Here is a 12,509-nt window from a genome sequence, read left to right as displayed (position 1 = left end):
GACGTGTTTCAGCTTTCTGCTTTAAGGCATCTTCAGAGGAATAGTTATTCGAGTTTCTGGCTGGCATCTGCGCTTCCTCATCTGGTGACATGCTGCAGGTCGCGTTTTAACTTCACTTACGAAACAGAAGCACATCTACACGCTACAAACTTCTTTCTTCGCAAGTTTCATGTCCTTCGCACGAATTGCTGTGGAGCACAATTATTATTCTTCTCTCACTAGTTGTCGATGTTTTACCTAAAGGTATGATTTAAAGTTGTAACTATTGTGTGTTCGCCGGCCGTGGTGGCCGTGCGGTTCTAGGCGCTGCAGACTGGAACCGAGCGACCGCTACGGTCGCAGGTTCGAATCCTGCCTCGGGCATGGATGTGTGTGATGTCCTTAGGTTAGTTAGGTTTAAGTAGTTCTAAGTTCTAGGGGACTGATGACCTCAAATGTTAAGTCCCATAGTGCTCAGAGCCATTTGAACCATTTTTTTATTGTCTGTTCACGTTATGTCCTAGCAAAAGAAATAAAGTGGAAACACTTTAGTTACGACTTCATATAGGTACATGACCATGTTGTACTATGGAACATGCTTTCAGATATAGAAAATTATTAATTTTCTAAAGTGATTTTTGTAAATTGTAACTGACTAGTCTCTTAAACTTCAGCATACTTTTCATCACTACTAAGCTGTGATCTGAGTCTGTATCTGCTCTTGGGTACGCAGGACATTCCAGTACCTGATTTAGAACGCTAATCTAACTGAAATCTTTCCGTACAACCTTTTCCAAACATATCTCCTCTTCTTGTTATCCTTGAACAGAGTATTCGCTATTACTTGCTGAAATTTATTGCAGAACTCAATTAGTCTTTCTCCTCTCTGATTCCTAGTACCAAGCCCATATTCTTCCGTAATTCTTTCTTCTACTCCTTCCCCTACAACTATAAACATCGAATAATCTAAACATTCAGCATCGTACTTGTCAGTAGATGTGCAGCAGGGTGATGAGTATTTGAAGAGCACAACATCCCTGAGATAACTGTTTGATTACCAGGGAGGGTCTGCACTGAACGTAATCCCACCCGAGATGTCTGCAGTGTTCGACTTGCGCATCAATCCACTGATGGACTTCGACAAGCTGGAGGAGAAGATCAGGCAATGGTGCTCAGATGCTGGAGAAGGAGTTGAGCTCGAGTTCTTGGAAAAGCAGGAGAAGGTACCAACCACTCTTATCGGCGCAGACAACAAGTGGTGGACAGCCTTCCAAAAAGCCACCGAAAAACTGTAAGTAAACATTAAATATGCGCTGGAAGTCTCCCGTCTACGGGTAATATTTTTAAGTCATTACGCTAACGTAGGGCATTCTCTGTAGCACACATTTTCCTCCTACACCTAGCGGCAATGAAATCAGTAGCTTATTATCTGAAAATCAGAAGACAGCTATGAAAAACATAACAAGATTACTTGCAAGCTGAAAGCTACGTTAAAAAAATAAAAAAATAAAAAAAAAATTCTTCGTCATGCAGAGCAGTTGTCACATCGGAGTACGCGCGCGCACACACACACAAACACACACACACACACACACTGAAGATTTCTCTGCACATTGCTAAACATTATGATGGAAATCTTGGTTCAATCTTTACGGAACAGACGTAATATGTTGGACCGGTAATACCATTTCGACACAGGAAAATAACCGTTGATACACCGTCTTCGAATAGACCGTAACAGACTTACCGACGAGTAGGATTTTAGTATCAAATGATTAAAAACTTAGCCGACCGCGGTGGCCGAGCGGTTCTAGGCGCTTCAGACCGGAACCGCGCGACTGCTACGGTCGCAAGTTCGAATCCTCCCTCGGGCATGGATGTGTGTGATGTCTTTAGGCTAGTTAGGTGTAAGTAGTTCTAAGTTATAGGGGCTGATGACCTCAGGTGTTAAGTCCCATAGTGTTCAGAGCCATTTGAACCATTTGATTAAGGACTTAATTCACGAAAAATTAGTACGGGATAAATTTTTCCCCCATTAGCGCTCTACGATTTGTATATAAAGAGAAACTATCATGTATATAAAATACTGCAGACTTTAATACCATTCTTATTGTCATCTTCAGTCCTAAGGCTGGTTTGATGCAGCTATCCATGCTACTCAATCCTCTGGGAGCCTCTTCATCTCCGAAAAACCACTGCAACCCGCATGTTTCTGAATTTGTTTACTGTATTCCGCTCTTGGTCTGCATCTTGAATATTCACATCCGGCAATTCCCTCCAATACTAAACTGGTGATCCCTTGATGTCTGAGAATGAGTGCTATCAACCTATCCCTTCTTTTGGTCAAGTTGTGCCACAAATTTCTTGCCTCCCCAATTCTATTTAGTACTTCCTCATTAGTTAAGTGACTTACGCGTCTAATCTTCTGCATTCTTCTGTAGCACCACATTTCAAAAGCTTCTGTTCTCCCTTAACTAAACTGTTTATCGTCTACGTTTCACGTCCATACATGACTACACTCCAGACCAATACCTTCAGAAAAGACATTCTAACACTTAAATCTATATTTGATGTTAACAAATTTCTCTTCTTTAGAAATGCTTTTCTTGCCATTGCCGGTGTACATTTTATGTGCTTTCTACTTTGCCCATCATGAGTTACTTTTCTGCCCAAATATCAAAACTCATCTACTGCTTTAAGTGTCTCGTTTCCTAATCTGATCCCTTATCATCAACTGATTTAATTCGAATACATTCATTATCCCTGTTTTACTTCTGTTGATATTCACCTTATATACTCTTTCCAGTACACTGTCAATTCTGTTCAACTGCTCCCTGAAGTCCTTTGTTGTCCCCAACAAGATGGCAATGTCATCGGCAAACCTCAGAGTTTTTATTTCGCCTCCCTGAACTTTAATTCCTACTCCAAATTTTTCTTTAGATTCATTTACTGCTTGTTCAGTACGTATTGAATAACATCGAGGGTAGGTTACAACGCTGTCTCACTCCTTTCTCAACAACTACTTCCCTTTCATGCCCCTCGGCTCTTATAACTGCCGTATAGTTTCTGTACAAGTTGTAAATAACCTTACGCTCCATGTATTTTAGCCCTGCTACTTTCAGAATTTCAAAGATGTACTCCATTCAACATTGTCAAAAGCTTTTTCTGAATCTACAAAAGCTATAAATGTAGGTTTGCGTTTCCTTAATGTACCTTCCTACATTTCTCCGGAATACAAACTGATCTTCTCCGAGATCTACCTCTATAAGTTTTTTCTTTTTTCTGTAAGGAATTAGTTTTAGTATTTTGCAACCATGACTTATTAAACAGATAGTTCAGTAATTTTCACACCTGTCAGCAACTGCTTTCTTTGGAATTAGAATTACTCCATTCCTCGGTGAGCCGGAGGGTATTTCACCAGCCTGATGCATCTTGTACACCAGATTGAAAAGGCTGTCATTAGTTCTGGCGGAATATCGTCTAGTCCCGAGCACTGTTTCGACTTTAATGTTTTATAGCTTTGTCAAATTCTTCCTGTAGTATCGTATCTCCCATCCCACACTCACCTACGTCCACTGTCCTTTCTATAATATTGCTTTCAAGTTCATCTTCTCTGTATAGACACTCCATATATTCCTCCACCTTTAGTCTTCTACTTCATTGCTTAGGGCTGGTTTACCATCTCAGCTTTGTATATAGATACAGCTGCTTATCTCTTCCCCAAAGGCCTCTTTAATTTTCCTGTAGGCGGTATCTATCTTTCTCCTAGTGAAATATTGTTCTGAACCCTTACAGTTGTCCTCTAGCCATTCCTTCTTAATGCTAGGAGAACTATTTTATGAAAGCTTAAGGAGACTAGGTGGTCACCACTGCTGCAAGTTCAATTCGGAGTACTCTCGACGATTACCACGCTCACAGTCCACGGTTGTGTGTCGCATATAATGACGAACATTAAAAGATGTGACGTTGCAGCTGTCGATCCCGAAAGTAAATTGGCTGACAGCTTCCTGCAGTCGAATAAAGTTATTATGTTTGTATCTTCACTTTTGTATGTTTGATAATAGTATCCACAAAAACTTTTAGACGTGCTATGTATGTGCGAGTATTCCCTTGCTAGGAAATTCCTACGTGTGAAACCAATAATTTTACTATCAAGACTATTTCAATCAGTTCATAAAAGCATTGAAAAACTAATCGCGATTCGGCCGACTAGCCATTATCAACAGTGCGCTAACATTGCTTGCCGATGACTGAATCAAAACGTACCAGCGTAAGCCTCAATGAATTCCTGACTCCTAGCAAGAGTCCATTTGAATCATCGTCATACTAGACACTACCCTGCAGTACTAATTATTTTACACCACCTGTCTGAAAGCGCATTGAGGGGAAACTCCTTAGTGATGGCGGCTCATATCTCGACATGCCCCTCAATGACAACATACTATCTGATCAAAAGTATTGGAACACCGACTAGTGGACAACAGTATGGGATGTGCGCAACCTTCGCCCTGATGACAGCGGGAACTCGCCTGGGGAAAAAGTCAGTGAGACGTATGAACGTCAGCGGAGGAATGGCAGAACTGAAACCAGAGATGGTAGTGGTGTTGGAAGCTCCGATCTGGAGCGAAGTCGACTTTCTGTCTCATCCCAAATGTGCTCTACTTGGTTCATTTCAGGAGCCTGTGTAGGCCAGCACATTTCATGAATTTTATTGTAGACAAATGACTGCGCCACAGATGGTGCTTCCTGACATTATGTGTGGTCGTAAAGATTCAAATAATCATCCATCGTGTCCGAACTGTTCATCAACTGTAACCAGTACAGTGTGTCCCTATCCTTCGGGATTCAGCGTTTTCTTAAGTTCAGTAAGAGAGCCACACCCTAACCATAACGAAAGATACTACCGTAACGTCAGCTCCACTGTACTTCACTGATTGCGCTGCACATGATGGCGGGTAACGTTCTCCAGGCACTGGTCCAATCCAAACGTTTCCATTGGATTGTCACAGTATACAGCGTGATCCATCATTCCAAATCACTAGGTTCCAGTCGTCTAAGTCAAGTGGCATCTCTCTTTACACCACCAAGAGTGCCACCGAACGTTGATCACAGAAATATGTGGCTTATAAGGAGATGCTCGACCATTCTACCCCCTTCTTATCAACTTCCTAAGCACAGTCGTTGTGCTAACTGAACTGCTGGACTGCTGGTAACAAAAAATGATTCAAATGGCTCTGAGCACTATGGGACTTAACATCTGAGGTCGTCAGTCCCCTAGAACTTAGAACTACTTAAACCTAACTGACCTAAAGACATCACACACATCCATGCCCGAGGCAGCATTCGAACCTGCGAACGTAGTGGTCTCGCGCTTCCAGACTGAAGCGCCTAGAAACGCTCGGCCACAACGTCCGACCAGCTGGTAACACTTTGCAACTGACGAGTTATTCTTCTTTCTGATTTCATGCGACTTTTTACAACCATCCCCTGCAATGCTCGACGGGGAATGTCCTTCGCTACACCAGGACTGCCTGGTCTCGGTTCGGCTGTGATTCTACATCTACATACATACTCCGCAATCCACCATACGGTGCGTGGCTGAGGGTACCTCGTACCACAACTAGCATCTTCTCTCCCTGTTCCACTCCCAAACAGAACGAGGGAAAAATGACTGCCTATATGCCTCTGTGCGAGCCCTAATCTCTGTTATCTTATCTTTGTGGTCTTTCCGAGAAATGTAAGTTGGCGGCAGTAAAATTATACTGCAGTCAGCCTCAAATGCTGGCTCTCTAAATTTCCTCAGTAGCGATGCACGAAAAGAATGCCTCCTTTCCTCTAGAGACTCCCACCCGAGTTCCTGAAGCATTTCCGTAACACTCGCGTAATGATCAAACCTACCAGTAACAAGTCTAGCAGCCCGCCTCTGAATTGCTTCTATGTCCTCCCTCAATCCGACCTGATAGGGATCCCAAACGCTCGAGCAGTACTCAAGATTAGGTCGTATTAGTGTTTTATAAGCGGTCTCCTTTACAGACGAACTACATCTTCCCACAATTCTACCACTGAACCAAGACGACTATCCGCCTTCCCCACAACTACCATTACATGCTTGTCCCACTTTATATCGCTCTGCAATGTTACGCCCAAATATTTAATCGACGTGACTGTGCCAAGGGCTACACTACTAATGGAGTATTCAATCATTACAGGATTCTTTTTCCTATTCATCTGCATTAATTTACATTTATCTATATTTAGAGTTAGCTGCCATTCTTTACACCAGTCACAAATCCTGTCCAAGTCATCTTGTATCCTCCTACAGTCACTCAACGACGACACCTTCCCGTACACCACCGTATCATCAGCAAACAGTCGCACATTGCTATCCACCCTGTCCAAAAGATCATTTATGTAGATAGAAAACAACAGCAGACCTACCACACTTCCCTGGGGCACTCCAGATGATACCCTCACATCCGATGAACACTCACCATCGAGGACAACGTACTGGGTTCTATTACTTAAGTACTCTTCGAGCCACTCACATACTTGGGAACCAATCCCATATGCTCGTACCTTAGTTAGGAGTCTGCAGTGGGGCTAATGGCTCTGAGCACTATGGGACTTAACAGCTGTGGTCATCAGTCCCCTAGAACTTAGAACTACTTAAACCTAACTAACCTAAGGACATCACACACATCCATGCCCGAGACAGGATTCGAACCTGCGACCGTAGCAGTCGCACGGTTCCGGACTGCGCGTATAGAACCGCGAGACCACCGCGGCCGGCTGCAGTGGGGCACCGAGTCAAACGCTTTCCGGAAGTCGGGGATTATGGCATCCGTCTGATACCTTTCATCCATGTTTCGCTAGATATCATGTGAAAAAAGGGCGAGTTGCGTTTCGGAGGAGCGATGCTTTCTAAAGCCGTGGTGATGCATCGACAGCAGCTTCTCTGTCTCAAGAAAATTCATTATATTCGAACTTCGCGTTTCCAATCGACAATCGGACCACTAACAATCGACGTGGGCAGCTTTAGAAGAGTTGAGATGATCCTAACTGATGTGTTACTGAAGCGAAATCCAAAGATTAATGCAGGTTCGAAGTAACCGAGATCTTCTTCTACCACACTGTTTCTCTGCTGACAATATAGCACTCCACGCCTCCTTTTGTATAGGTGGCATATAGAGGACAGTTCTAGATTATGTAAGGGTGTCCTGATAGTTTTCAGAGAGTGTACGTCAGGAACAAAGGGTGAGATCTCGTCCAGTTGGCATTCCTGCCACGTACTACAGTAATAACAGTGCACTTGACGGTAACATCCATTCTTACGGAGAACGTATGCTAACTCTTTGGATTAATTTTGTTTCTGCAATTGTATACAACCACAAAAATGAAATAACTTCGATTAGGATCATCAGCTACAGGGCGAAAAGTATTTAAACCGACAAACTCTGGGAGGTTGTAGGGGACATCAAAACAAATATTTTTCCTTTATGTCATTTTTTCCTGTGAGGATTATTTAAACCGGTGGAGGCCGTATTACGACCTTTAGTTGTTAGAGGCCGTATTATGCTCTTCAGTTTTAGGCAACTGTTGTCTACCAGTGTAGTAATGCTTTGTCTCTGTTTACTAATGGAGCGATAAACCTGGATTGAGTACAATGATATGGTTGGTGCGTACCACGTAGCGCACCACAACGGACGAGCTGCAGAGCGGGTTTATCAACAACAACATCCTAATCACCGTATCCCACATTATACGACTGTTGCTGCTGTGTACCAACGTCTGCATGAGACCGGGTCATTTAGTAGATTACCTGGACAGGGACGCCGTCACACGGTAAGAACGCTGCAGTTTGAGGAAGCTGTCTTGCAGCATGTGGAGCGCGATCCTTCAATCAGCAGTTGTGCAATTGCACGTAACATGAGGACGAATCAGACGAATGTTAGATCAGTCCTTCGAGAGCAGTTGTTACGTCCATTTCATTTACAGCGTATCCACAACATGGGACCAGTTCATTATCCACCCAGAGAACAGTTTTCGCAGTGGTACCTGGAACATTGTGAAATGCATCCTACATTTCGATCCTCTGTGTTGTTTACCGACGAAGCAACGTTCGGGCGTGATGGAGTCTTCAACATGCATAATTCGTATGTTTGGAGTGAGGATAACCCACATGCCACAGTTACTAGAGCTCATAAAGGGCGGTTCTTTGTTAATGTGTGGGTCGGTGTTGTTGGGGATTGTTTAATTGGCCCGTGTCTGCTACCTAGGCCATTGAGTGGTAGGCACTATTACAATTTTCTCGCCAGAGTATTGCCAGAATTGCTGGAAGACGTCCCGCTCCCTAGAAGACAACGCATGTGTTTCCAACATGACGGGGCGCCGGCAGATTTCAGTCGTCGTTTGCGTCGATTCCTGGAGCGACTGTTCCCAGAAACGAGGATTGGCAGAGGTGGTCCTGTACCATGGCCTGCTCGATCCCCAGATATGGTCCCCTCTGGATTTTTTTTTTTTTTGTGTGGGGAGAGATGTGCAACCTTGTTTACGCAACTCCTGTTGCATCAGAAGAGGATCTGGTTGCCCAGATAGTAGTAGCTGCAGGAACAATTCAGGATACTCCTGGGGTTTTTGCCCGTGTCAGTCAGAACATGATCCGACGGTGTAACCTTTGTTTATGTGTCAATGGAGGCATTTTTGAAAATCTACTGTAATTGAAATTGGGTTGTGTTAATGTGTTGTCTCTTGGTCATAAAAAAATGTAAAAGTGTTTGTTGGTTTAATTAACTGGCCACCAGAGAAATCTTCCTCTACCGGTTGAAATAATCCTCATAGGAAAAAACGACATTAGGGAAAAATATTTGTTTTGATGTCTCCTACAACCTCCCAGAGTTTGTCGGTTTAAATACCTTTCACCCTGTATAACAGCTGAAGCCTATATTGTGAATGTGCCAAAATCATTTATTTGGGACCACTGCCTTAGGGCTTGCCTCTATTATTTTTCAGTAGTATTTAATTTATTTTTATTATATAATCACTACAAGTTCATTGCTACAGCGTGAATTACAGCTACCGGAGTCGCTATTTTGAGTTCGAAAAATGGAAACCACTTTAGATAGAAAAGATTACTTTCACTGTCTTAATCCTTCCATGTGTAATGGATATCACGTATCGTTGTTTACAGGGAAATGAAGATAAAGCCATTGATTCTTCCAGCAACCTCTGACGCGAGCTTCATACGGAGGGTAAGCAGCATTCCTGCAATTATGCTCAACAATCTTTTCAATAAATTCATTCTGTAAACCATCGTTCCTGTAATATGACAGCTTTAATCTGCTCCACTTCTGTTATAATCGGTGGCTTCACCGTTCTAATAACATTATGTAAGATAATAATGAGAACTGAAAGAATCAGTTGCGAACGGCCTTGTCGCAGTGGTAATACCGGTTCCCGTCAGATCACCAAAGTTAAACGCTGTCGGGCTGGGCTAGCACTTGGATCGGTGACCATCCGGTCTGTCCAGCGCTGTTGGCAAGTGGGGTGCACTCAGCCCTTGTGAAGAAACTAAGGAGCTACCTGACTGAGAAGTAGCGGCTGCGGTCTCGAAAACTGAGGACGGCCGGGAGAGCGGTGTGCTGACCACATGTCCCTCCATATCCGCATCCAGTGACGGCTATGGGCTGAGGATGACGCGGCGGCCGGTCGGTACCATTGGGACTACATGGCCTGTTCGGACGGAGTTTAGTTTTAGTTTTAGAAAGAGTCGATTAGCCTCCGTCATTGTGGTAAGTTACGCCCTTCGTGAAATTGGCCGCAGTATTAGTGAAGACACTAGAATTATTGCTAAGCTTGTTAAGACTAGCACTAACGTACTGAACCAAATTTATTTTCTTTTGTATTTCATACGCTTAAACATTTTCAGTCCACGCTAGGATTTTGCGTAATGTACACTCCCAAAACGTTATTCTGCACTCAGTGTAACGACAACTTTGAAATCCAATATAATCTCTGCAGTTGCTGTTTTTCACTTTAACGTCAACAGCGGTTCTGAGCTCCATGATTCGTATATTAGGAGGAAATGTTCAACACGCACACGCAGATATACCGGGTGATCAAAAAGTCAGTATAAATTTGAAAACCTAATAAACCTCGGAATAATGTAGATATAGAGGTAAAAATTGACACACATGCTTGGAATAACATGGGGTTTTATTATGAAAAAAAGGTTCACAAAATTTCCGACAGATGGCGCTGGACAGCAAAACTGCTACCGTGACGGGTGACAGGTACGCCGATTTTTTACAGACTCGCATCATCCCCAGCCTGGCTGATAAACACCTCCTGGAACATACGATGTTTATGGAGGATGGCGCTTTACCCCATATTGCTAGACGCGTGAAAGATCTCTTGCGCGCGTCGTTTGGTGATGATCTTGTGCTCAGCGGCCACTTCCGTCATGCTTGGCCTCCCAGGTCCCCAGACCTCAGTCCATGCGATTATTGGCTTCGGGGTTACCTGAAGTCGCTAGTGTATCGTGATCGACCGTCATCTTCTAGGGATGCTGATAGACAAAATCCGACACCAATGCCTCACCATAACTCCGGACATGCTTTACAGTGCTATTCACAACATTATTCCTCGACTACAGCTATTGTTGAGGAATGATGGTGGACACATTGACCATTTCCTGTAAAGAACATCATCTTTTCTTTGTCTTAATTTGTTATGCTAATTATTGCTATTCTGATCAGATGAAGCGCCATCTGTCGGATATTTTTTGAACGTTTGTATTCTTTTGGTTCTTATAAAACCCCATGTCATTGCAAGCATGTGTGTCAATTTGTACCTCTCTCTCTACATTATTCCGTGATTTATTCAGTTTTCAAATTTATACTGACATTTTGATCACCCAGTATATGAAGCATCTAGAAGGCACTGTCGGATGTCAATGTATCTTCGTAAATGCACACACCATCATTGCGTATGAAAATCGTTTGAGTTACAGTTCTGTGTTAAGTCAGAACGGTCACCAGAGTTCACTGGTGGTTTGGACAGTGTGGTGTCACCGCCAGACACCACACTTGCTAGGTGGTAGCCTTTAAATCGGCCGCGGTCCATTACTATACGTCGGACCCGCGTGTCGCCACTATCAGTGATTGCAGACCGAGCGCCGCCACACGGCAGGTCTAGTCTAGAGAGACAACCTAGCACTGGCCCAGTTGTACAGCCGACTTTGCTAGCGATGGTTCACTGTCTACATACGCTCTCATTTGCAGGGACGACAGTTTAGCATAGCCTTCAGCTACGTTATTTGCTACGGTCTTGCAAGGCGCCATGTTCAGTTACTATGTCTTCTGAACAGATAATATTGTGAATCATGTACCGTCAAGAGAGACGTTCATCATTAATGGATTGAAGTTAAGTATCAAACTAATTAAGGCCGCTTTCTGAATTCTAATTCCTTGTCATGTTCCAGACCTGACGTCAGTATAGTTCTTCCCTCCTCACTCCAGCCTGCGTGAGCTAAAACGCGTGCATTTCGGCCTCCCCTAGTAACACGGTGTTGGCTCTTCTGCCAACAAAACAGACAGTATCTGCACTCTACGAGAGAGCACATTCCGGGAAGAGATGGGCAACATATTACTACCGCCCACATATATCTCGCGTAATGATCACAACGAAAAGATCCGAGAAATTAGAGCAAATACGGAGACTTACAAGCAGTCGTTCTTCCCACGCACAATTCGTGAATGGAACAGGGAAGGAGGGATCAGATAGTGGTACAATAAGTACCCTCCGCCACACACCGTAAGGTGGCTCGCGGAGTATAGATGTAGATGTAGATAGCTTTACCAGGTGCTGACAGGGTTTGATAGCGGTCTCGTCGTTGGTCTCCATCCGGCTGGCTGGTCGACTCGTGCAATATCCAGATTTGTGGTGCATTCCGATATGACAGTGGTCCGATATTCCCCATGGCACCGTAAGTACACACACTCCACTACGTTACGGTCGACCGCGTCTGGCCACCACAGGGGAGCATCGCCGTACTGTGCTCCAAGCACACTGCAATTCCTTCATATCTGCTCCAGCCATTTGAGAACAAGCAATGGACTCGCTGCAACACTCCGTGTCAAACAGCACCATTGCTTGGAAGCTAACGGCAGCTGGACTACGGAATAACGGGAATGACCATCACACGCATTTTTTTTTTCTCTCCAGTCATCTGACTGATTTGATGAGGCCGCATGAGCTCTTCTCCCGCGCCAACCTTTTCATCTGAGAGTAGCAATTGCAACCTACCTCCTCAATTATTTGCTGGAAGTATTTCAATCTCTGTCTTCCTCTACAGTGTTTATTCCCTACAGCTCCCTCTAGCATTGTGGGAGTTATTGCCTGATATCTTAACACATGTCCTTTTAGTCCCGACCCTTCTTATTATCAGTTTTCCATGTATTCTTTTCCTTACGATTCTGCGGAGAACCTCCTCATTCCTTACCTCATCAGTTCACCTAATTTTCTACATTCTT

The 12,509-nt window shown here is 43.8% G+C and overlaps 1 protein-coding gene across 1 annotated transcript in view; it reads left to right on the top strand.

Annotated features, from left to right (window-relative positions):
* The window catches only part of LOC126195701 (aminoacylase-1-like), a 120,290-nt gene that overhangs the window by 93,960 nt on the left and 13,821 nt on the right, over positions 1–12,509 (top strand). The window contains exon 6 of the mRNA XM_049934329.1: positions 1,041–1,202. Within this exon, the coding sequence (XP_049790286.1) occupies positions 1,041–1,202 (162 nt within the window). The remainder of the gene's footprint in view (positions 1–1,040; positions 1,203–12,509) is intronic.

This window comes from Schistocerca nitens, chromosome 7 (genome assembly GCF_023898315.1).
Source record: "Schistocerca nitens isolate TAMUIC-IGC-003100 chromosome 7, iqSchNite1.1, whole genome shotgun sequence".
NCBI lineage: Eukaryota > Metazoa > Arthropoda > Insecta > Orthoptera > Acrididae > Schistocerca > Schistocerca nitens.
This window is presented reverse-complemented; position numbering and strand designations above follow the sequence as displayed.